At 40.9% G+C, this 23,504-nt stretch overlaps 3 protein-coding genes across 3 annotated transcripts; all 3 read right to left on the bottom strand.

Annotated features, from left to right (window-relative positions):
• Positions 1-726: 726 nt before the first annotated feature.
• LOC124874714 (sesquipedalian-1-like) lies at positions 727-10,044 on the bottom strand. The gene is made up of 4 exons (XM_047376191.1): positions 9,770-10,044; positions 9,252-9,363; positions 4,322-4,625; positions 727-1,340 (listed from the first exon to the last, which is right to left on the bottom strand). The coding sequence occupies exons 2-4, from the start codon at positions 9,330-9,332 to the stop codon at positions 904-906; spliced, it is 822 nt and encodes a 273-aa protein (XP_047232147.1). The 5' UTR covers positions 9,333-9,363; positions 9,770-10,044; the 3' UTR covers positions 727-903.
• A 1,525-nt stretch (positions 10,045-11,569) lies between these two features.
• On the bottom strand, positions 11,570-15,234 carry LOC124874713 (zinc finger protein 570-like). The gene is made up of 3 exons (XM_047376190.1): positions 14,872-15,234; positions 12,991-13,181; positions 11,570-12,895 (listed from the first exon to the last, which is right to left on the bottom strand). The coding sequence occupies exons 2-3, from the start codon at positions 13,178-13,180 to the stop codon at positions 12,015-12,017; spliced, it is 1,071 nt and encodes a 356-aa protein (XP_047232146.1). The 5' UTR covers position 13,181; positions 14,872-15,234; the 3' UTR covers positions 11,570-12,014.
• Positions 15,235-15,555: 321 nt separating this feature from the next.
• Positions 15,556-23,493, bottom strand: pkmyt1 (protein kinase, membrane associated tyrosine/threonine 1). The gene is made up of 8 exons (XM_047376187.1): positions 23,360-23,493; positions 20,763-21,178; positions 19,545-19,782; positions 19,149-19,428; positions 17,694-17,800; positions 17,441-17,613; positions 17,141-17,358; positions 15,556-16,258 (listed from the first exon to the last, which is right to left on the bottom strand). The coding sequence occupies exons 2-8, from the start codon at positions 21,135-21,137 to the stop codon at positions 15,898-15,900; spliced, it is 1,752 nt and encodes a 583-aa protein (XP_047232143.1). The 5' UTR covers positions 21,138-21,178; positions 23,360-23,493; the 3' UTR covers positions 15,556-15,897.
• Positions 23,494-23,504: the final 11 nt, after the last annotated feature.

Genomic DNA, 23,504 nt, shown 5'->3' with positions numbered 1-23,504 from the left:
CTTGGTTAATTGGCCCTTAACATTTTCAACTCAACTCCAGCTTAGTGCATAATTTGGCCACTCTTCTAATCAGATTAGGCAGAATTTGTTATAAACTAATTGCTTTCCTGGCTTTTAACTGCCTTTCCAGAAGCTTATTTTTAGCCTGATTTCTCCACTCCATCACCAACTTTGATGTGTTTTAGGGATCACTGCCCTGTTAAAACACACCGTTTTCTAAGTTTCAAACGTTTGACCCAAACTGTTACTATTAGAAGAAAAGAAACAGGTCAGGATCTTCAAGAAGAACCAAGGAACTGCCAATTGAGGCCAATTATAAACTGAGAAATGGTGAAACACTAGTGTCACTGTCCAGTGAAACGAGTGAGGGACAGAAGAACAACGCAACTCAAAACTGAAACCTTTAAACTCGACAGGAATTTGGATCTGCCACAAGCCAATAGTCTTTTGGAGAAAGGTCTCCTAAAAAAGGTTAAACCCCAACTGAAAATATTAGTTGAGGAATCCAATAAGAACACTGTCCCAACTGTCAACCAGTAGGGCTGTGGGGGTGTTTCGGCACCAGTGGTGCCCAAAATGAATATGGCACTCATGTTCATGGGTATTGTATGCACACTTTTGACCAGAGCTTTAAATGAAGCATTTAAAAGCAATATTTGTAGCGCTTCAGTGTTGTAAAACTATACATGTAACAAAGAAATAATTTCACACTAATGACCAACAAAGTAAAAAGATCATAGATCGTTTATTGATTAATCTATGGCAGAAAAACAAAACAATGTGCTTGTAATTAGTAAATACAATAAAAATAACTTTTCCAATTTCTATTGACATCAAAGGTTTGAAATGTTGCAAACATGTTTTCACATTATGATTAAAAACTCGGAACTTAAATTGTTTTCTTTATCCAAAATCTATCAAGGTTTCCTCCAGCCCTACTTCACCACCACCTCTTTTCCTGGACCAATCAGCAATCAGTTTCTTTACTTCCCTTCCAAAGTCTTCATGCAGTTTAATGAAATCCTCCTCTTGATCTAAATACAGACCTGAGCACTCAAACATAGGCAGAGCAGGGGTCCTGACAGGCACCATGTTGGAGTTTTTCTTGGGCCACAGTTTGGGCGATTTCTTAGAAACTGCTCTGGCTGCTGAAATGTTTGAAGGCTGAAGCATTTGGTTGGAGCTCAGAGAGGCTCCTCGTCCCACACACTGGCCTGCAAATGAAGACCGGATGGAAATATTTGTGCTCGGAGAGGTTGTGGGATAGTTTGGTCCTGCCAAGTGGAAATTTGGCATCGTGAAAGGTCTGTGGCCTTCACTGGGATGAGAAAGCAATGCATCTAGGGAAGAGGTAGAGAAAGATAAGATTGGAAGAAAAATTACATGCGGAGCTGATTAATGCTGGCCTATTTAAGGGTGATAGTTAAAACCACCACTTAAAAATCTGTTTCTAGCCACTGTAACAACACCGTTATTTAAATTGCAGCTATTTCAAAAAAAAGTTTTGTTACCAATTTTCTACGATTTTCTACATATTTATAGACAAGCTCTTTTGAATTTACCACAGTAATCTAAATCTCTACAACCGTTTTGCCAAAAGTAACAACTGTAACAACCTCTGCAAGTTTTATTCATTTTATTACCACAATAAATATTAGAGCAGAAGCATGTTTTAGGTGTTCCCCTGCTCCCAAACACCTGTCCTAAATGAATCGGTGATTAACAGGCTTCTGCAGCAATGGATGGTTTGCTGAGCAGGTAATGCAATCATTTAAATCAGGTGTGCTCAAGCAGAGGCACATCTAAAACTTCAATAACAATAGACCCCGAAGACCAGGAACTGAGAACCACTGTTTTAGAGTAAAATATATACAGTAGATCATTGAGAGCTCAAGCTTTTAGATGCATCCCTGCTTCAGCACACTTGAATCAAATGGCTAAATTCCCTCATCAGCATCCAGTCGGGTCTGCAGAGGCCTGGCAATGAGCCATTCGTTTGAGTCGGGTGCCTAGGAGAAGGGATGCATCTAAAAGTTGCAGTATAGACGCTCTCCAGGACTGGACTCAGGCACACCTGCTCTAAAAGGATGTACAAACGAAGCACAGTATACCAATGTTTTTCAAGCCTGGTCCTCAAGGCACACTGCCCTGCATGTTTTAGATGTTTCCCTGCTCAGCATACCTGATTTCAATTGATGGTTGATCAATAGGCCTTTGCTGAAGTGCAATTAACTGAATCAGGTGTGTTAAAGCTGGGAAACTTCTAAAACACGCAGGGCAGTGTGCATTGAGGACCAAAGTTGAAGAACACTTTTAACGTATCATCATGGGATGAATGCCACAGTATTTAGGGGCTTTTAATGAATTATGTGTGCTATTTGTCCCTTGTAAAGGTCATTATGCAGCATACAATTTTATTGACTTTTAAAAAACAAAAAGTTTGAATTTTTTTATGAATTTCTTCAACTCCACAAAGGTTCCAACCCACAGCAATATTTGGTTATTATAAAGTGCCTCAGACCAAACATTTTCTGTACCCGTCAACAAGCTTCTGGCATAATTCAGGTTGGATATTTAACCATTATGTTTAGCAGAGTCAGTAAAGGTCATTGAAACTTGATCCTGGTTGAGGTCAAGGCACGGCAGATTCCAGCATTTCAGTGTTAGCCAGCTTTATCCATTCCAAAAACTTTATCCATTGTTCTCTTGCGTGACCCACTGGTGTCCACGTTACAACAATTAGCTGTTGATCTGAGGTGACATTTAAGAATTTGGAGGTAATCTTCCACCCCTTATTACTCCACCACCGATATACAATGCATTAGTTCTAGCATGATGCTCCCACCACCATGCTTGACAGCTGCTGGTTCCTTCAAAAATACTGCCCGTCATTGTGGCCAAACATCTCAATCATCGTCTCATCCGACAATGAACCTTTTCCCCAGAAGACATTTAGCTTGTCTGTGCAAGCAGCTGTGAATTTCAGCCGAGCTTGAAGGTGTTGATGTTGGAGCAGGGCCTTCTTTCTAGCTCAGCACCCTCTGAGTTCATGAGGACGTTAAATTGCTTCATGGTGGACAGCGACACTCCTGTTCCAGCATCTTCCATATTTCAGCTTTGGGGACTCTCAGCCTGTTCTTGTAATTTCTAATCGATTTTCTTTTTAACTGTGGCAGTCTGGGTCACATTGTTAAAATCCAACAGAACATGGATCACAAACAGACATCACACCTGTTTTGGGATGGATAAAGCAGGCTATTTTTTTTTTGTTCTGGAATGATTTCTGGAATAAAAAAAGGTACGGGCTATAATAAAAAGGGCTCTGTGCCAGAACACCAACCATCTTAAAGGAGCCCCACCAATTCTGGGGAGAAATTTAACTCCACTCGGGCACTTTAAAGACTATTTAAGGGGTCTTGAAAGCTTGAACCTGTTTTTATCATTATAAAATGCTCTGTTTGGAACATTGTCTGGGATTTTACTAAAATGATTAAAGCTGCCCAGCTTTATCCATTAATGACATTTGAATGGCTTTTATATGCAAGAAACTGACTGAATATTGATTTGAAGATGTCTTTCATGAAACCTCTTTTTATAACATGTTCATTTAAGTTCTTAAATATCCAACCAGAAGTTTGTTCATGGCTGTAAAATTTGTGTTTTATTTCTGCAATTTGCTGAAGGATATTTAACAAACTATTTACGTGGATTGATCCAGTATTAAGGAAAATTCACAATCATTTCAAACCTGTGCACCCAATTATTGTTTGTTGTAAAAATCATTCTATCCAGGGAAAAAAATGGCTGAGATAAATAAATAAAAACCTAAAAATAAATCTATGCCTATGATGAGTGTATGTAAACTGAATACTACTAAAGCTGATAAAAACAACCTGCAGCCACAGTAGACCTGAACCTGGCTCCACGTTTTTCACCTTTTATAGCGGGTTTTAAGATAAAAGTAATTTAAAACCTGATGGCAGTAAACGTTATAACCCGATTAACCAAATCTGTAATACTTTCCCTGTTTGAAGTAAAACCTGCCCTCAGCGAAGGTCCCTTGTTTGTTTTTGCTCTACCAAACGGAAAAAATGCTACAAAAATGTGATTCCAGGTAAAAAATAAATGTTAAAGAGATTTGGTTTATTGTTGTTAAAGCATGAAACCAGACCTTCATGATCTGATATCATACATTGAGATATTAAGTTTGTATATTCTGTACCAGAGCGTACACTGTATCAGATGTAGAGGCTCTAAACAGTGACTCGGTGCCTTTCAGAACAAAGGTCGCCCTCTTTTCTAGCCTTCCCTCGTCCCTCACCTCTGTACTGCTTCTCCATGTCCACCACCAGCAGGGCCAGGTAGCTGTGGCTGGCCGACAGCAGAGCCTTGATCCAGCTCTCCTGGCTCGCCTGGTCCTCCGCCGCAAACTTGTACGTCCTCAGCCCTGGCTCGCTCCACACCAGAGAGAAGGCGAACTGCTCCTCGGACTCGCACAGCTGGACAGTGCAGCCCTCCAGAACAATGACTCCAATCACGTCCTTCTCCCCCGGTCGCTCCTTGTAGAAAAGGAGGTTTCCCTTCAGCAAGAACCAGCGCTTCTGATAGGAAGTCTTTAACTCACCCTGTGATACAATCCATGGTTTACTGAACAGGTTAAACATTTCTTATGTACTCAACTTGTTACTCAACTACTGTGAGGCAATCTACAGCTTGCAAAGAGGTTAAATCACACATTTTCTTCATTTTTAATTGTAAAACATTGCATTACTTTGTATGTAATTACCAGAGATGTTGAATCAGGTTAAACTAAAGTCACAAAACAGATGATTTTAGACTGGACTGAATAAAATCACAAAAGACTTACTTAACTTGGATTTGAGCTTTTTGACTAAAATATACTTGGTGTCTTACATAAAACAGAAGGTACATTAAAAAAGAGCCACTGATATATTTCTTTGACCAACTGATGTCAGCTATATTAGTTTTCAGGCAAATCACACTAACAAACGAGATCTAACACAACACACAATTAGGAGGCAGAAGAAAAGCATAAAGAGGTACAGTGATGTTACAGAGCACCTGGACCTAAACTATGGAACAAAAATGTGTCTCCAGAGTTGCACTTTTCAATCACTTTTGAAAAGCAGGTGAACCTATCCAATAAGTCTGTCATATCCTTAGGGCTTAGTTTTGTATTATTCTTATATATTTATTGTATCTGTTTTTTATGTTTTATAGACCTGTAATTTTTGTGTTTTTATATCTTATACAGCTTTTGGTGACTGTCTGTGAAAATCGCTTTATATGTGGACTGAAAATGATGGACCGAGAGGCAACTGACTGGGCTTGAGCTTGCATGTCCAAACCTGGAGCTTGCACATCTGGACTTTGTATTGGACTTGGGACTAGCACATTTTGACAGACTGGACTTGGAACTTGCCTGTCTTTAATCTGGATTTACAGGCCTGAATTTTGGCCTTGATTTGATACTTATCTTGACTTTTGACTCAAATTGGGACTTGTAAATGTTGATTTAGGACTTTGCTTTAGACTTACAGGTCTTGCCTTTGGATTTAACATGGGTATCTTGACTAAAGAGCTGCAGGTCTTGATTTTGGACTTAGGACTTGCAGGTCTTGAATCGGGCCACGACTTCATACTTGAACGTGTTGAATATGGGACTTGACTCTAGACTTGCAGGTTTTGACCTTAGACTAAACTTGGTACTTGTACAGGTCCTTCTCAAAAAATTAGCATATTGTGATAAAGTTCATTATTTTCCATAATGTCATGATGAAAATTTAACATTCATATATTTTAGATTCATTGCACACTAACTGAAATATTTCAGGTCTTTTATTGTCTTAATACGGATGATTTTGGCATACAGCTCATGAAAACCCAAAATTCCTATCTCACAAAATTAGCATATTTCTTCCGACCAATAAAAGAAAAGTGTTTTTAATACAAAAAACGTCAACCTTCAAATAATCATGTACAGTTATGCACTCAATACTTGGTCGGGAATCCTTTTGCAGAAATGACTGCTTCAATGCGGCGTGGCATGGAGGCAATCAGCCTGTGGCACTGCTGAGGTCTTATGGAGGCCCAGGATGCTTCGATAGCGGCCTTTAGCTCATCCAGAGTGTTGGGTCTTGAGTCTCTCAACGTTCTCTTCACAATATCCCACAGATTCTCTATGGGGTTCAGGTCAGGAGAGTTGGCAGGCCAATTGAGCACAGTGATACCATGGTCAGTAAACCATTTACCAGTGGTTTTGGCACTGTGAGCAGGTGCCAGGTCGTGCTGAAAAATGAAATCTTCATCTCCATAAAGCTTTTCAGCAGATGGAAGCATGAAGTGCTCCAAAATCTCCTGATAGCTAGCTGCATTGACCCTGCCCTTGATAAAACACAGTGGACCAACACCAGCAGCTGACACGGCACCCCAGACCATCACTGACTGTGGGTACTTGATACTGGACCTCTGGCATTTTGGCATTTCCTTCTCCCCAGTCTTCCTCCAAACTCTGGCACCTTGATTTCCGAATGACATGCAGAATTTGCTTTCATCCGAAAAAAGTACTTTGGACCACTGAGCAACAGTCCAGTGCTGCTTCTCTGTAGCCCAGGTCAAGCGCTTCTGCCGCTGTTTCTGGTTCAAAAGTGGCTTGACCTGGGGAATGCGGCACCTGTAGCCCATTTCCTGCACACACCTGTGCACGGTGGCTCTGGATGTTTCTACTCCAGACTCAGTCCACTGCTTCCGCAGGTCCCCCAAGGTCTGGAATCGGCACTTCTCCACAATCTTCCTCAGGGTCCGGTCACCTCTTCTCGTTGTGCAGCGTTTTCTGCCACACTTTTTCCTTCCCACAGACTTCCCACTGAAGTGCCTTGATACAGCACTCTGGGAACAGCCTATTCGTTCAGAAATTTCTTTCTGTGTCTTACCCTCTTGCTTGAGGGTGTCAATAGTGGCCTTCTGGACAGCAGTCAGGTCGGCAGTCTTACCCATGATTGGGGTTTTGAGTGATGAACCAGGATGGGAGTTTTAAAGGCCTCAGGAATCTTTTGCAGGTGTTTAGAGTTAACTCGTTGATTCAGATGATTAGGTTCATAGCTCGTTTAGAGACCCTTTTAATGATATGCTAATTTTGTCAGATAAGAATTTTGGGTTTTGAGCTGTATGCCAAAATCATCCGTATTAAGACAATAAAAGACCTGAAATATTTCAGTTAGTGTGCAATGAATCTAAAATATATGAATGTTAAATTTTCATCATGACATTATGGAAAATAATGAACTTTATCACAATATGCTAATATTTTGAGAAGGACCTGTACAGGTCCTTCTCAAAATATTAGCATATTGTGATAAAGTTCATTATTTTCCATAATGTCATGATGGAAATTTAACATTCATATATTTTAGATTCATTGCACACTAACTGAAATATTTCAGGTCTTTTATTGTCTTAATACGGATGATTTTGGCATACAGCTCATGAAAACCCAAAATTCCTATCTCACAAAATTAGCATATCATTAAAAGGGTCTCTAAACGAGCTATGAACCTAATCATCTGAATCAACGAGTTAACTCTAAACACCTGCAAAAGATTCCTGAGGCCTTTAAAACTCCCAGCCTGGTTCATCACTCAAAACCCCAATCATGGGTAAGACTGCCGACCTGACTGCTGTCCAGAAGGCCACTATTGACACCCTCAAGCAAGAGGGTAAGACACAGAAAGAAATTTCTGAACGAATAGGCTGTTCCCAGAGTGCTGTATCAAGGCACCTCAGTGGGAAGTCTGTGGGAAGGAAAAAGTGTGGCACAAAACGCTGCACAACGAGAAGAGGTGACCGGACCCTGAGGAAGATTGTGGAGAAGGGCCGATTCCAGACCTTGGGGGACCTGCGGAAGCAGTGGACTGAGTCTGGAGTAGAAACATCCAGAGCCACCGTGCACAGGTGTGTCCAGGAAATGGGCTACAGGTGCCGCATTCCCCAGACCTGGGCTACAGAGAAGCAGCACTGGACTGTTGCTCAGTGGTCCAAAGTACTTTTTTCGGATGAAAGCAAATTCTACATGTCATTCGGAAATCAAGGTGCCAGAGTCTGGAGGAAGACTGGGGAGAAGGAAATGCCAAAATGCCAGAAGTCCAGTGTCAAGTACCCACAGTCAGTGATGGTCTGGGTTGCCGTGTCAGCTGCTGGTGTTGGTCCACTGTGTTTTATCAAGGGCAGGGTCAATGCAGCTAGCTATCAGGAGATTTTGGAGCACTTCATGCTTCCATCTGCTGAAAAGCTTTTTGGAGATGAAGATTTCATTTTTCAGCACGACCTGGCACCTGCTCACAGTGCCAAAACCACTGGTAAATGGTTTACTGACCATGGTATCACTGTGCTCAATTGACCTGCCAACTCTCCTGACCTGAACCCCATAGAGAATCTGTGGGATATTGTGAAGAGAACGTTGAGAGACTCAAGACCCAACACTCTGGATGAGCTAAAGGCCGCTATCGAAGCATCCTGGGCCTCCATAAGACCTCAGCAGTGCCACAGGCTGATTGCCTGATTGCCTCCATGCCACGCCGCATTGAAGCAGTCATTTCTGCAAAAGGATTCCTGACCAAGTATTGAGTGCATAACTGTACATGATTATTTGAAGGTTGACGTTTTTTGTATTAAAAACACTTTTCTTTTATTGGTCGGATGAAATATGCTAATTTTGTGAGATAGGAATTTTGGGTTTTCATGAGCTGTATGCCAAAATCATCCGTATTAAGACAATAAAAGACCTGAAATATTTCAGTTAGTGTGCAATGAATCTAAAATATATGAATGTTAAATTTCCATCATAACATTATGGAAAATAATGAACTTTATCACAATATGCTAATATTTTGAGAAGGACCTGTATGTCTTGACTCGATACTCCAAAGCAGACTTGACTTGGGACTTAATACTTGAATGTCTTGACTTTTGACTCAACTTGGGGACTTTGAAGCATTGATTTGGGACTTGACTAAACACTTGCACATTTTTACTCTTTATCCAACTGGGGACTTGCATGTCTTATCTAGACTCAAGACTGAAGAGAGAAAACCTGAAGGATTTGGTCCCACCTCTGGTAATTACATTGTGATTCAAAGACACAGATGTGTAGCAATGTGTCACATGTAGAAACACTGAAAACAAAACTAAGATGTTTTTTTTATTTGGCAAAACTTTTAAAACGTTCGTGTTACCTTTTTGGAGAGGTATCCCTCTTTGTCCACAGGGGAGTTGCAAGATTCAAAGAAGCTGACAACTTTTTCATCAAGCTTCATTTCAACATTGCTGGGAGTTCAGAACATAAACCTGCCACACATACACAGTTATGAACAAACAAACCCATTCAGGCCACTTCCGCGTTGGTTTTCAGACAACTAAATATGACATGGAAACTGTAGCTCAGGTCTGAAGGACCAGACAGGTTGTTTTCTGTGTTTCACAATAGAAACCCTCTAACTTTCTGTCTTTTTCTTATTTTTAAAAGTGAATGAAGTTTGTTTTCCACAACAATAAATAATTTTATTTATTTAGCCGTGCTGCTGCCAGCTCCCTCCGCCATTAATACCTGCCCAGCTGTTTTATTTAAAGCAGCTTTGATAAAAATTAAAAAAAAAACAACAGAAAGTAACTCAGAATCAGTTTCTGTTCGGAAACATTAAAAAAATTAGGAAGCGAGAAAACGTCTCCTCACTCGTAACAGCCGGTTACTCACCTTTCCGAGGAGCGTGTTGCAGTTTCCTCCCCCGGGAGAGCGGGTTGGGTCAGGCAGCTGCTTCCTGGTACGGAAGGTTTCAGCAAAAATAGCCTTCACGTTACCAAAACATGTGCAAATAATCAATACTAGCTTACAGGTTTAAAATGACTCTCTTTATTTAAGGCATTTTCTCCCTATTATTAGAAATAAAATCATGTTTCGCTTTGTGTAACAGGGTTACGTCATCATGCGGTTTGTCTTGCAGAGCAACGCGCTCCGTTTCAACATCTACTTTTAATTGCCTCAGGTTCAATCTGCGTGGCAGCTTTCAAAATAATAGTATTGGAAACTGCATTGCATACGTGTTTATGAAACATTTTAACCATGCAGAAAACCGTAGGTAATATAAACAAACAGTACATCTAGAGAAAGTAACTTTAAATTTTAATTTCTACAATGTAATTTTGAAATAATGCATTTAAAGGTGAGCAGAAAATAGGACACCCCCATATTTATTCTCCCTTAAATGGCAAAAAGCACATGCACTAAGTTGATGAGATCATTAATTAGCATTTGGAATGAGGTTTGCCCCGTTTAAACCTCAGATATTGAGTTTATAGAGTTCTCCTGGCTGTTAAAGATTAAAAGAGCTAAAAAACAGAAAACTGGCATATTAATGGATTAAATAGCCTAAATGGCAAAGGAAGATTGATCTTTTAAAATCCAGAAGCCTCAAACATTCAAAGCCACAGTAAAGCACGGTGACTCAGGCATCATGCTATGGGGCTATTTTTTATAATATGGCCTCTGGCCTATTTATTGCATACCAGGGATCATGGATCAGTGTGAATACATCTAAATACTTGAAGCAATGAAATGCACTGGAATTGTAGAAAGTCAACCCCATTGTCCTGGACTGGAATGCCTGGTCAAAATGCCAGAAGTTGGTCAACTGGATGCAACACAGATGTGAAGGAATTCCCCGAAACAGTGGATGTACAACTAAATATTAGCTGAGTTACTCAGAAGAAAGCTAAATCTCCAAACATTATTACATATACAGGAAATGTTGGTTTGATTTGTTTCGAGTTCAGGATAATGGTGTCAACCAACAGCTGCAGCTAGATAAAAAGCTCCTCACATTTATTTAAACTCCCCATGTGCGCAGCCTAACATTAATTTTTCTTCACTTTCTGTAAGAAATGTTTCTTCATGTTTTGATTTGCAATGAATTTTCCATGTTTCCAATGCATCTGCATGTATGGAAATTTTGAGCTTCATTCACTTTATTTAGATGTTTCTGACACTGGTTTCCTCACTAATTGGCATAATTAGATGTACATGTGTATATTTAGGTTGGCGAGAAAGAGACAGGAAGTGATTTTAACTTCTTGAGAAAACTAAGAATCCCCATTTATGGGTTTTCACACCTAGCCCTAATATCAGTCCTGAACAATCCAATCACATCTGGATTAGGCTAAATACCAACAGTGAACCCATCAGAACATTTCAATCATTTCTCTTTTAGTCTGCATTAGTTTACCATGCTGAACCCAATCTGCCCCGGGACCACTGACCTGATGTAACTCCCCTCATGCAGCAGAGTTAATACCTAGATGTCACCCAGTGTAAAAATGTCCAATATAAAGTGATTTAACAGCCATCTGAGAAGATAGGATTTTTGTTTGGTAGAAATATTATTATTTTGGAGTTCTTGTGCCGCCCCTGACAGAATGACACCCTGGATAGGGAGCCATTGTTGCTTGTATCAAAAATATCACATTTACAGTAATGAAGAACAAAAAAAGTAACTTAAAATAATTATTCGTAGCTATCTTTATTGGTTAATTTAAATAAAATCAAGACACCTAGTTTTTTACTCTTAAGGAACTGTAATGTTACCTTTTTGTGCATTAAATTCATATATTACTCTCAGATTACTAACAATCAGGTAAAACTATGTGACAAAACCACATTGGCTACTTCAACAAGCTTGTAAGAAATAATAACCAGGCTGCTGTTACAGACCTAACTGGTTGAAAATCATTAACTCAGCCATTTGTGTTTGGGTTCACTAAAACTCACACATGCAGAAATTCCTACACAGAGCATCATCATAACTGAGGCCTCTATGTGCAAAAAAGAAGAGTATTTTTAATAGAATGAGTAGCAAAATAGTCGGACACTAAGAAGTCTTGACCAAATACATTGCTTCCACAGATTGAAGAACTGTGCTGGGTTCATTGACTTTTCAGCAATCTCCCTATTGCAGCTCCCTCAATGCTCGCTGTAGCTGCAGAGTCTCTCCAATGTGGATCCTTTGGTGTCTCTTCAGATTCTCCCCTCGGCTAAAGCTCTTTCCACACTGGCTGCAGTAGTACGGTTTCTCCCCTGTGTGGACCCTCTTGTGTTTCTTCAGGTCTCCCGCCTGACTGAAGCGCCTCCCGCACTGTACACAGCCGTAAGGCTTTTCTCCCGTGTGACAACGCTGGTGGATCCTCAAGTTGGCGACCCTGCTGAACGTCTTCCCGCACACGACGCACAGGTGGAGGTCGCTTCTCCCAAGATGCTCCAAACGGATTTGTCTTCCACTGACTGCGGCCCTGTTGGTGTTTGCACTTGCTGTCCTCCGATGTGGGGTGGGATTTGAATTGACACAGACGAGTTCATATCGTTCTGTGCCAACTTTTGGTGCATGGTTCTTAGTAGAGGCGCAATGAGAAGAGCTGCAGCTTAAGTCTACACATCCAGTTTGCAGCTGTTGTTCTGGTGTTGTGAAGAGAGCTTGCTCGGTTTCTGTTTTTATGGCAGGAAGGTGAATCCCGCTGGTGTAGGAGTTGCACACATTATTTGATGGTGCAGCTTCGGGTTCCCTGGTTGCACAGTGCAACGTGTGAACTTCCTCACTTGTTTGAATTATTTCCTCTGGTCGTGCTTTACAATGCTGAGCTGCTAATTCGAGATCGATTCGTTGCTCTGGTTCTTTGGATTCCCGCTTTACACCAAGATTGTGTTCGGTGCCGTTTATTAGTGGCTCTGTGGTCGTTTTATCTGGATTATGCTTTTGAAATAGGCTCAAATCCTCATTTTGATCCTCCACATGATCTCTTTTTTCAAGTAATGGCTTAGTTGTAGGTAGAACAGCTGCAATTTTGGATTAAAAAAGGGATGTTTATCTATCACGAATTAGACAGATTAAGATGACGGTAAATACTTAAAGATAATAACACTTAACCCACCTGTGTTTTTTTTGGTTAATCTGACCTGAAGCTCGTGCAATTTTCTTTTCAGACTTTCGTTTTCTCTCTGTGTTCTGGAGGTTCTTTGTTGGTACTCTGACACCGTCTCTTTCACCACCTCCAGAACCTCCTGCACAGCCTCAGTCAGCAGCCTGGCCACACGGGCATTCAAACGTTCCAGTTTAGACATCCTAAAAAATAAAGCCAAGCCAGGGTAACAAAAGTGTGACTGAATGATTAAATTATTTAAATATGAAAACTTCCTTCTAAAGAATTACATCAGATTTTTTTAAAGCGAGGTTCTGTGAAGTTATTATCAGTAACAGTTCACTTACTGGTAGTAGAAAGATGTGAAATCGGTGTGAGTTTATAGAAAAATTGAATTAATCCTCAGAGCGATGGAAGGCTAATAGCTAGTCAGACGGGACCCCCATTTTAGCCAATATTACTCTTTCAAAACAACTCAAAATGAAAATATTCATATGTGCAGCGCACAAGGCTGTATTAGATGTGCAACACCAACACTTTCACGAGACAAATGTTAAGTTTGTTGCCATTTCTCAGGCGAACAACATCTGCGTTAATACGCTGAAGTCATGGGCTGAGGCAACAATTGACACAGACAAAACAAAACTGGACCATACGATTGGGAATATGTTGCCTGTTATGATAAGTCTCAATTTTAGCAGCAACATTCCAAAAGTCGGGTCAGAATTTGGTGTAAACAACAAGAAAGCATGGATCCCCCTGCCTTGTGGTGGGGGTGGTGTAATGTTGTGGGGGATATTTTCCCCTTAGTACCAACTCAGAATAGTTTAAACACCCCAGCCAACCTGAGTATTGTTGCTGACCATGTCCATTTCATTATGACCACAGTGTACTCATCTAAATAGAATGATGTAGCATGTTGCAAAGTTTAAATCATCTCAAACTGGTTTCTTGAACATGACAACAAGGTTAACTGTGCTCTACTGGCCTCCACAGCCACCAGATCACAACCCAACGGGGCACATTAGCGATGTGGTGTGCAAACGATAAATCTGCAGCATCTGTGATGCTGTCATGTCAATATGGACTGAAATCTCTGAGGAATGTTTCCAATACCTTGTTGAATCTATGACACAATGAATTAAGGCTGGGCTGAAGGGTAAAGGTGTAGCTAATAACGTGGCCGGTGAGTATTTAAATATGCACAGACCTAAAAAAAATAAGTGGAATTTTGACTGACTGAATAAATATATAGGATTAAAAAAAATCATTTTTCAGTATATGACCGGCAGACTAAAACAAACTGTCTGGTTTGATCACAGGTCGATTGATTAATTCATCAGTAACTTCTTTTTTCAAGAAAACTTTGCCAATCTATGACAAAATAAATGCGGGGTCTTGGCTCTTACTAATCAAATCCTGGTCTAAATTTCAAACAGCAATAAATAATAACTTTAAACTCCAATTATGTAAAGCTAATTATCTCCAAGCCTGACATTCATTATAGGTTTAATACAGGTATCATTTCGAAATTAAACTTACATATACATCTAATATGAAAATGTATCTGATACAGTTAACATTTTCTTTATAATTAATTCAAATAAAAATAAAAATATAAAGATTTTAGTATAAAGCTCGGGTAAACTTGTGTCCTGTCTGAATCTGCTCTAAACAGCTGGTGAGCCTCTGCTCCTGTTTAACGTCACTAACATGGGCAGCTAGCATTAGCTACATTAGCTCCGTTCCGTTAGGATCTCCTGAAACATCCCAACGGTCGAAAGATGCAGGAACAAGGCGACATTTTTACCCGGAACCATTTTTATTTTATTCAGCTCACAGCAACCAGTTCTATTTATTTATTACAATGATAAAATACACAACCATACTAACCTATGAACGCCACAAAAACTCCAGGAAGCACAGCGGAAATGATCTCAGGGTAGGGGGCGTTTTCAAAATAAAAGCCTAATCTGAAGCTTGAACCACAAAACATTGCGTGGCGGACGGTTTTGTCTGTGACCAAAATTTTTTTGTTTATTTTTGGAATATTGTGCAGTGTGAGAAATATTAAGAAATAAAAAAAATTATGTATTTTTGCGCTCGCACGCAATTATCAACTAGCTTCATTTCAGTAGTTAGCACAGGTTAAGCTGCCAAAGTGGACAGCTGGAGTTGTTCTATCAGTCTAATTGGCAGACCGATTGCTTTAAGAAGGCAGATGTGCTTGAAATGACTACCTTCCTATGTAAGCATTTGTTATATCTAAAGAATAGCATGGAGCTTTGCATTAAAATACCTCCACATGCAGTAATGAGCTTCATGGGGTTTTTCCCCTGACGTTTTAAGGTAATTGTTTTGTGTAGTCGACTTCCTGCACTCCACCAAAACAACCAAAGCCCACCAGTTATCATTATCAACATCCCCAGATGTCTTTATCAATTAAATGTATCTAGTTTACAGTGCATTACTGCCATCTAGTGGCGATGATGTAAAAGCAACTCACTAACCACAGCTTGTAACATTTAAACTGAAAACAAGAACTTACATGAAGAAAACAAACCAGACTAGTCAAACTTTATGTTTTTGGAAGCTTTATAACCACAGCACGCACCACAAGTTAAATATTTCCTTTGCAGCTTGTGGGGAACATTACTCTATAGTCCATCATGCAATTGGTAACTTTTTGGAATGTAAATCATGCAATGCCAGTTGGCAAACTGCATTTACACAAACATAAATTGCGGTAAGGTTTGATTACACATTCAAACCCTTTCTCTGAATCAATTCTTTAAAAAAATAACACTTTAAAAGAACCCACTGCAGAACTTATAAAATGGCAGGAAAAACCGTTCACACAAACCCAACACTGCATCATCTCTTTATGACACTTTTCAAAGAGGGATGAAAAAAATGCTCTCAAGGTTGTCCCTCCAGAGTTGTTTCTTCAAACAGGCTGAGCAGGTTCTTTGGTTCAAAGTTAGATCGTGGTACTGCCTCGTCTGGGCGGACCCGGTTACGATTGTGCCGTTCGGAGGACCTGGTGGACGAAGAGCTTGGATGAGGCTCTGCATGTATGGGGCTAATGTTGGGTGTCAGTGTTTGGCGGGAGCCGTTTGAGTGGATGCTGGATGGAGTCAGAGCCAAGTTACAGGACGACCAGTCACCCAGAACCGACGGTGTCGATATTAGGGATGTGTGGACAGGGCTTTGGCGGTTGTGAATCGGAGAACCTGGGAGAGGAGTGGATGTGCTTTCCACTGACAGCCGGGATTTAATCCTGAGACAGAAAAAAAAAGAAAACCGGAATAAGACAGGGAATACCACAGAAATAATAAAAAAAATGCTTCAGGCAGAGGCAAACTAGCTAGCTAGACGGTTTATGAAGAAAAATCTTCATATAATTCCAGTATAAAGTTTACATGTGGTGTGAGAGGATGCTGACCCAGAAAAAAGGGCCCACTCCAAAGAATGAACACTTTTAAGCAGCCCACATACACAAGACGTCTCGTCTCATCATGAAGCTTTCCAGAAGCTTCATGATGAGACGAGACAAAGACTGAACTGTTTGGCTACAATGACCAGAAGAATGTTTCAAGGAGTCAAGGCAAGGCTTTTAAACCTATGAAAACTGTAACCAACCAACAAGCATAGTGGTGGCAGCATCACGCTGAGGGTTGGCTTTACTGCCGGCTGTACTCTAGCTTTGACTAGCATTGGTGCAGTAAAGGAGGCAAAGGATCAACAGCTAGATGGTAAATTTGGACAGTTTGTTGTTTCAACAGGATGCGGCACTCAAACAAATGTAAAACTGGTTTAGAATTGGACAAAGCAGGTTCAAGTTATGCTTTTGAAGTGGCCTCGACCTGAACCCTATAGAAATTTCATCGAGTATGCTTAAAAGCAATTAAACCCACCAATTTAAAGGAGGAGGAGGTCTACTAATTAATACAGCCAGACAGGGTGGCTGACTATCCAGCTAAAATCATAAAACAACCGTTTCTCTGCAATTTACTAAGGGCCACCCATTGAAACATTAAGTGTGAGTGTATGTAGAATTGTCCTGTTGTGTGGACTAAAGCAAAGTTCACCTAGCAAATACTTCTCTAGGATCCCCAAAACGACCCCTGCTGGTACACTGAATGCCAACATGAGTCCGTACCTGTGTGAAAACGTGGGGGAAAGATCTGGGTCTGTGCAATGCAGAAAAACTCCATCATCCTCAGGACTTCCTGGGTCATCATGCAGGGAACTCAGGGACAGCGTCACATCTCCGTCCCAGCTGTCCTTAGGGGGCGTACAGGGCTCAGGCTTCGACCAGCAAGGCAGAAACGGTATGCGAACTGAAGTTAGGAGCTTGCAGCCGAAGCACACCACAAACTGTGGGGAGAAAATCAATCATTGAAAATCTTTGTGTAGATCAAATTTATTTATTATCCAGTGTGTACACTAGAATCAGTACTCGGCAGAAGGAGACCAGTGTCAGCATGGTCTCTGCAACCATGAGATAAATGTGCCTTTTCCATCTGCGCTTCCTGACAGAAGGCAGAGCAAGAAGCTCAGAGACTGTTGGTCTTTCAGATGGTTCTGGGGCCAGCATCATCCTCAGGACTGACTGAAGCTCAACGGAGAGGCCTGCAGATACAGACGGAAATGGTACAAATGTTCGTCTTTTTATTCAGCTTCGTTACTGAATGACAGAGAGCAGATGTTACCGTTGGTGAACTCTGAGGGAAGGTGGCCCTGTCTGAGCTGCTGCCATCCCTTGCCACCGTTTGGAACTTCAAGGTTACAAGCAAGCTCGAGAATAGAAACACCCAGACTAAGTACATAAAGAGAGTTTTTGTTAAGTTTAGAATATGTACAAGGGTTGGACAATGAAACTGAAACACCTGTCATTTTAGTGTGGGAGGTTTCATGGCTAAATTGGACCAGTCTGGTAGCCAGTCTTCATTGATTGCACATTGCACCAGTAAGAGCAGAGTGTGAAGGTTCAATTAGCAGGGTAAGAGCACAGTTTTGCTCAAAATATTGAAATGCACACAACATTATGGGTGATATACCAGAGTTCAAAAGAGGACAAATTGTTGGTGGACGTCTTGCTGGGGCATCTGTGACCAAGACAGCAAGTCTTTGTGATGTATCAAGAGCCACGGTATCCAGGCTAATGTCAGCATACCACCAAGAAGGACGAACCACATCCAACAGGATTAACTGTGGACGCAAGAGGAAGCTGTCTGAAAGGGATGTTCGGGTGCTAACCCGGATTGTATCCAAAAAACATAAAACCACGGCTGCCCAAATCACGGCAGAATTAAATGTGCACCTCAACTCTCCTGTTTCCACCAGAACTGTCCGTCGGGAGCTCCACAGGGTCAATATACACGGCCGGGCTGCTATAGCCAAACCTTTGGTCACTCATGCCAATGCCAAACGTCAGTTTCAATGGTGCAAGGAGCACAAATCTTGGGCTGTGGACAATGTGAAACATGTATTGTTCTCTGATGAGTCCACCTTTACTGTTTTCCCCACATCCGGGAGAGTTACGGTGTGGAGAATCCCCAAAGAAGCGTACCACCCAGACTGTTGCATGCCCAGAGTGAAGCATGGGGGTGGATCAGTGATGGTTTGGGCTGCCATATCATGGCATTCCCTTGGCCCAATACTTGTGCTAGATGGGCGCGTCACTGCCAAGGACTACTGAACCATTCTTGAGGACCATGTGCATCCAATGGTTCAAACATTGTATCCTGAAGGCGGTGCCGTGTATCAGGATGACAATGCACCAATACACACAGCAAGACTGGTGAAAGATTGGTTTGATGAACATGAAAGTGAAGTTGAACATCTCCCATGGCCTGCACAGTCACCAGATCTAAATATTATTGAGACACTTTGGGGTGTTTTGGAGGAGCGAGTCAGGAAACGTTTTCCTCCACCAGTATCACGTAGTGACCTGGCCATTATCCTGCAAGAAGAATGGCTTAAAATCCCTCTGACCACTGTGCAGGACTTGTATATGTCATTCCCAAGACGAATTGACGCTGTATTGGAGGCCCTACACCATACTAATAAATTATTGTGGTCTAAAACCAGGTGTTTCAGTTTCATTGTCCAACCCCTGTATATTTAATGTCATTGTTTAATATTCTCTATTTTTGCAGGTGTACCTAAAAACATCTGCAGCAAGTCCGTATTCACCACGGAGCAGCTCAGGAGCCATGTATCTTGGGTCTCCCTCCTGGACGTCATCCTTTGCCTTCCTGTTTCTGCATTCTTCACCCGCCTGATTGGTCTCCAACATCAGCCCAAAGTCTCCCAGCTTGAGACGGCCAGAATCCGTGATTAGGACATTGGCGGGTTTAAGGTCCAAATGTATGAAATCATGAGAGTGCAGGTGCTGCAGAGCAGACAGGAGGTCGCACAGGTAGCCCCACGCTGCTGGTTCATCTGGATTCACCAGGTTTTGGGGGGGGGGGGGGAGGAGGAGGAAAAAACCGCTGTCAATAGGTCATGAAATGAGACAATTTTCTAAAAGTCATACATAAACATCGTTTAAATCTGACCTGGGCCAGGGGGCTTGTTCTCAGCATGATGCAGCAAGCTGGTGCAGCATAACTCTGTCTGAATGTACAGTCGGCCACTCTCCTCCCACGCTGCCACAAAGTCCAGAATGTGAGGATGACGACAAATGCATTCATGGTTCCTGGCTTCTTTAATGCTTCGCTTTCTCTCGCTGTTACCCCTGAAGCGCTGAGCAGAGCGCTTTACAGCATACAGACGTCCATCTTTGTTGCTTTGCACCTGCAGAAAACAAGTCAAAACCTGAAATGTGGCGCATCTCTTTACTTTCAATCGTTTTTACTTTCCTGAAGACACCATCTTATTATAGGTAAGCATGGTGGTGGCAGCATCATGGTATGGCGATACTTTTCTCTAGTGAGCGACAGGGAAAAAAACTTGAGATTGGGGCGAAGGTTTAGCTTCTAGCAGTCCCTGAACATAGAGCCAGAGCTAAAGTTGAACGGTTTAGATCAAAACACGTTTATGTGTTAGAATGGCCTAGTCAAAGTCCACGCTCTATTCCATTGAGACTTTGCAGTAAAACTTGAAAACTGATGTTCGCAGCCAATCTTTCATCTGACTGAACTTGAGCATTTTTAGAAAGACAAATGCGCCAAGGTTTCAGTCTCTATACACACTGAATGAACCAAGCAGCTTCGCACATCATCAGACTGAAATCTAGATATTCCAAAGTATCTGGAGCTGTAAATGAAGAAGGTGAAGGTGAAACAGATGGTGATTCCACAACGTTGTGACTAAGGAGCCAAAATCTGCCTTTGTGAAAACTTGAAAAACTACGTATCGTTTCCTCTCCACATCACCATTATACACTACTTTGAGTTGTTCCGTCACATAAAATCCCAATAAATTACAATAACCTAATGGTTGTAATGTAGCAAAAACGACAAAGTTCAAGACCGATACTTTAGCAAGGCACCGCGTCAGCCCATTAAAATCATGGTCATAGTCAGCAGGGAAAAACATTCTGGGATGTCTGCATTAGATTGCCCTGTTCTTTATGTTTAGGGATAAACATGAATTTAACCAAGTGATAATTTAGCATATTTTATTAACGTTAAAAAAACAATATCATGTTGTTTTAGTACTTGCTGTCCAGAATTATGGTTGAACAACTGCAGATGTCACCGTTTCCTATAATATACTGAATGTTTACCAACCCTAAGTACCTTCAAATACTTATTAATACTAATAATGCTCACCTTATAGACCTCTCCAAAGGATCCTCTCCCAAGAAGGCCCAAATTAGTGAAGCACTGACCAAAATAGGATTTATGCTTAACGGGATCATACACAGAGCTCGGAGGGGGAGATTTACTCAGAGAATCGGACAGCGGTGTCCACGGGGACTGATGATGAGGGAACATCCTGCTCAGAGTGGGGCATCCCTTAGATGGTGGCAGTGGAGGGAGGCAATAGGAGCCTCGAGCAGGGGAGGAGCTGGAGGAGTTGGATGCGGACGATGAGGAAAATGGTAATCGGCGCTTTTTGAGGGAGAAGGACTGCTCTGCATGGGAGAGGTGGGCTGGGAGAGGGAGAGGCACCCTGAACGTTGTAGTTTCCACTGCAGCAGACATTGCGTGAGGATTTCTTTAGCTTTTTTCAATAAAGATAGCGGCTGGAAAATATAAAAACAAAACATTAAAAGACCCTAAATGTTTGAATGAATGCAGGACAGATTTGTATCTAAAGAAATGTAAAACTTTGAGAAGGAAATACATCCAAACCCTAAACAATTTGTTACAAAGAAGAAAAAGATTGCATGTCTCGTTTAACAGGTTGTGGCGCAATTACTTGGTATCTTTAGGTCATTTAGACACCCCTGATGATGCAATGACCTCTGTTGTTGATTATCAAGTCTTACTGGCCTGAAGATTAATGAACAGACCATTGGGTAACAGGTCCAACAGCTCAAATTAACTACAGATACTTACTAAGGCCCCATAACTAAAATATGAGCCCAAACCAGGTAACATGCAGAAAGTCAGGTAAATACCACCAGGACTATGTTCAAAACACACATTTACATTTCACAATTCAAAACCATCAGATCATTTCATCTTCGAGACATTTTAACGTCATCTATAAATAGGTTTCATTTCTTTCTTTCTTTTTTTTATACAGGGTTGGTGATAAGGTACATTATAGCTCCAAACAAATAAACATGGTTTCTCTCATTCATAATCGTCTGATCAACTTTCCCTGACAATGCATGAAAAACCATAGATAACCATACAAGGTCTCTAAATAATGAGATCTGGCTCGATTTGTAGTGAAAAACTGTGAAATTATCTTGTTGTATGGAGAACTGGCCTCGTTATTGGATCTCACCAGTATGAGATATCAAAGCAAGTTTTTTTAAGAAAATGAGTTAATATATCTAGTTATATTAAAAGAAACCGGGGCAGTAATGCTAGGTGCTAGGTAAAGATGAAAACATGCCTCATTGATAAACGTTGCTTACTGTTATTTATTATCCCTTTCTATCACTATTATGAGAGTGAAACTGAACATGACAGCTGGCGTGACACAAGAGTCACTCATTTTCTGTAATAAAGATGCACCAATCAGTCAAAATCTGCCAATATTTTCTGGTCAAATAATGAACAAAAATCTTTCCTCTTCATTAAATGCATCAAACATGAAACTCCTACTTTTTCATCAGTTACCACCAACACCCCAAACATGAAATACATCAAAACAAAGAGTTCCTGCCATTATTAGTGTATACACGTTTTAACTACCAGCATGTACTTTGAGCCACTTCTTTGCTTAATAAATTGGGACATTTTTGTTATTCCTTTATTTTCTTCCAAATTTAAAACTACAACCTCTAATAAAGAACCTGAAGCTATATTTATTTCTCATTTATGTGGACACATCTTTGTCTTATGTTTGGACTTCAATTGGGTTTACCCAGCAAGTTTGCTTGTATTATAGTCTTTAAAACGAAAAGCAAAGAGAATCGGTGAAAATCAGGATCCACAGGTCAGACCTCAAACAACGCAGGGAATCCATACTGACCAGTAAAAAATAACCCTCCCCCCATCAAGTTGATCTTGAGAAAGCTACACATGACTGAAAAGTAGTATGTATGGCCGTCGTTACCTTCAACAGCCTGGGATAAAAGTGTATATGTTGTTTGCGTCTAAAACATAGAAAAACATTTTGCCAATATTTTGTTTGTTTTCAGACTTTATTCGATTATTAAAACAGGGAATTCAAGGAGCCTTCTGTTAGTCTTTCTTGTTTTATAAAATAGTGGGAATTTTAAGATAGAACTGAAATAGCAGGAAAACTAAATGTGCTTTCTTGTATGCTAACATACAAGATATCGGTACCTTGGCCGTCTTCAGAAAACAAGACAACGTTTATCTTTTTGTCTTCTTGGGATACAGTGACCTAAACAGGAACCCAATACTATCTGATAACGAGACAAATAGATGCAAAATAAGGCTAAAACTGAGCAGTTAAAACCGACCAAAACTGAGCTACATAGTGCAAAACAAGCCAAGTGTCAAATATATAAACACAGCAAAAACGTCAGTGTTCCGCAGTTATCACAATTACAGTTAAACTGTCCGACTTCACTGAGAGTCAAAAGTATTCTCGGGTAAACTTTTGCTCAATGATCACAAACATGGACAACTGTCACCTCCGTAAAACAAAAAACAAAAACATTTAGCTAACCAAGGCGGAGCAGCGACAAACATAACGTCGCTAGCAAAATAATGCCCAGTCTAACCCCCTGACACCTGAGGGTTTACCAAACATTAATTAATACTCAAATGACACCAACCATAACCCAGTTTTCTAAACGGTTTCCGCCATAATCCAGTTTTCCAGCGCAGATAAATGTTTGTTGGTATCTGCTTCCAGATCTGCGCGTGCACACTCTCTCCCAGCTCGTAATCGCCTCGCGCCAAATTCTGAACAGTTTACGC

Source organism: Girardinichthys multiradiatus, chromosome 10 (assembly GCF_021462225.1).
Source record: "Girardinichthys multiradiatus isolate DD_20200921_A chromosome 10, DD_fGirMul_XY1, whole genome shotgun sequence".
Taxonomy (NCBI): domain Eukaryota; kingdom Metazoa; phylum Chordata; class Actinopteri; order Cyprinodontiformes; family Goodeidae; genus Girardinichthys; species Girardinichthys multiradiatus.
The sequence above is the reverse complement of the archived record's forward strand: the minus strand, read 5'-3'. Positions and strand labels throughout refer to the sequence as shown.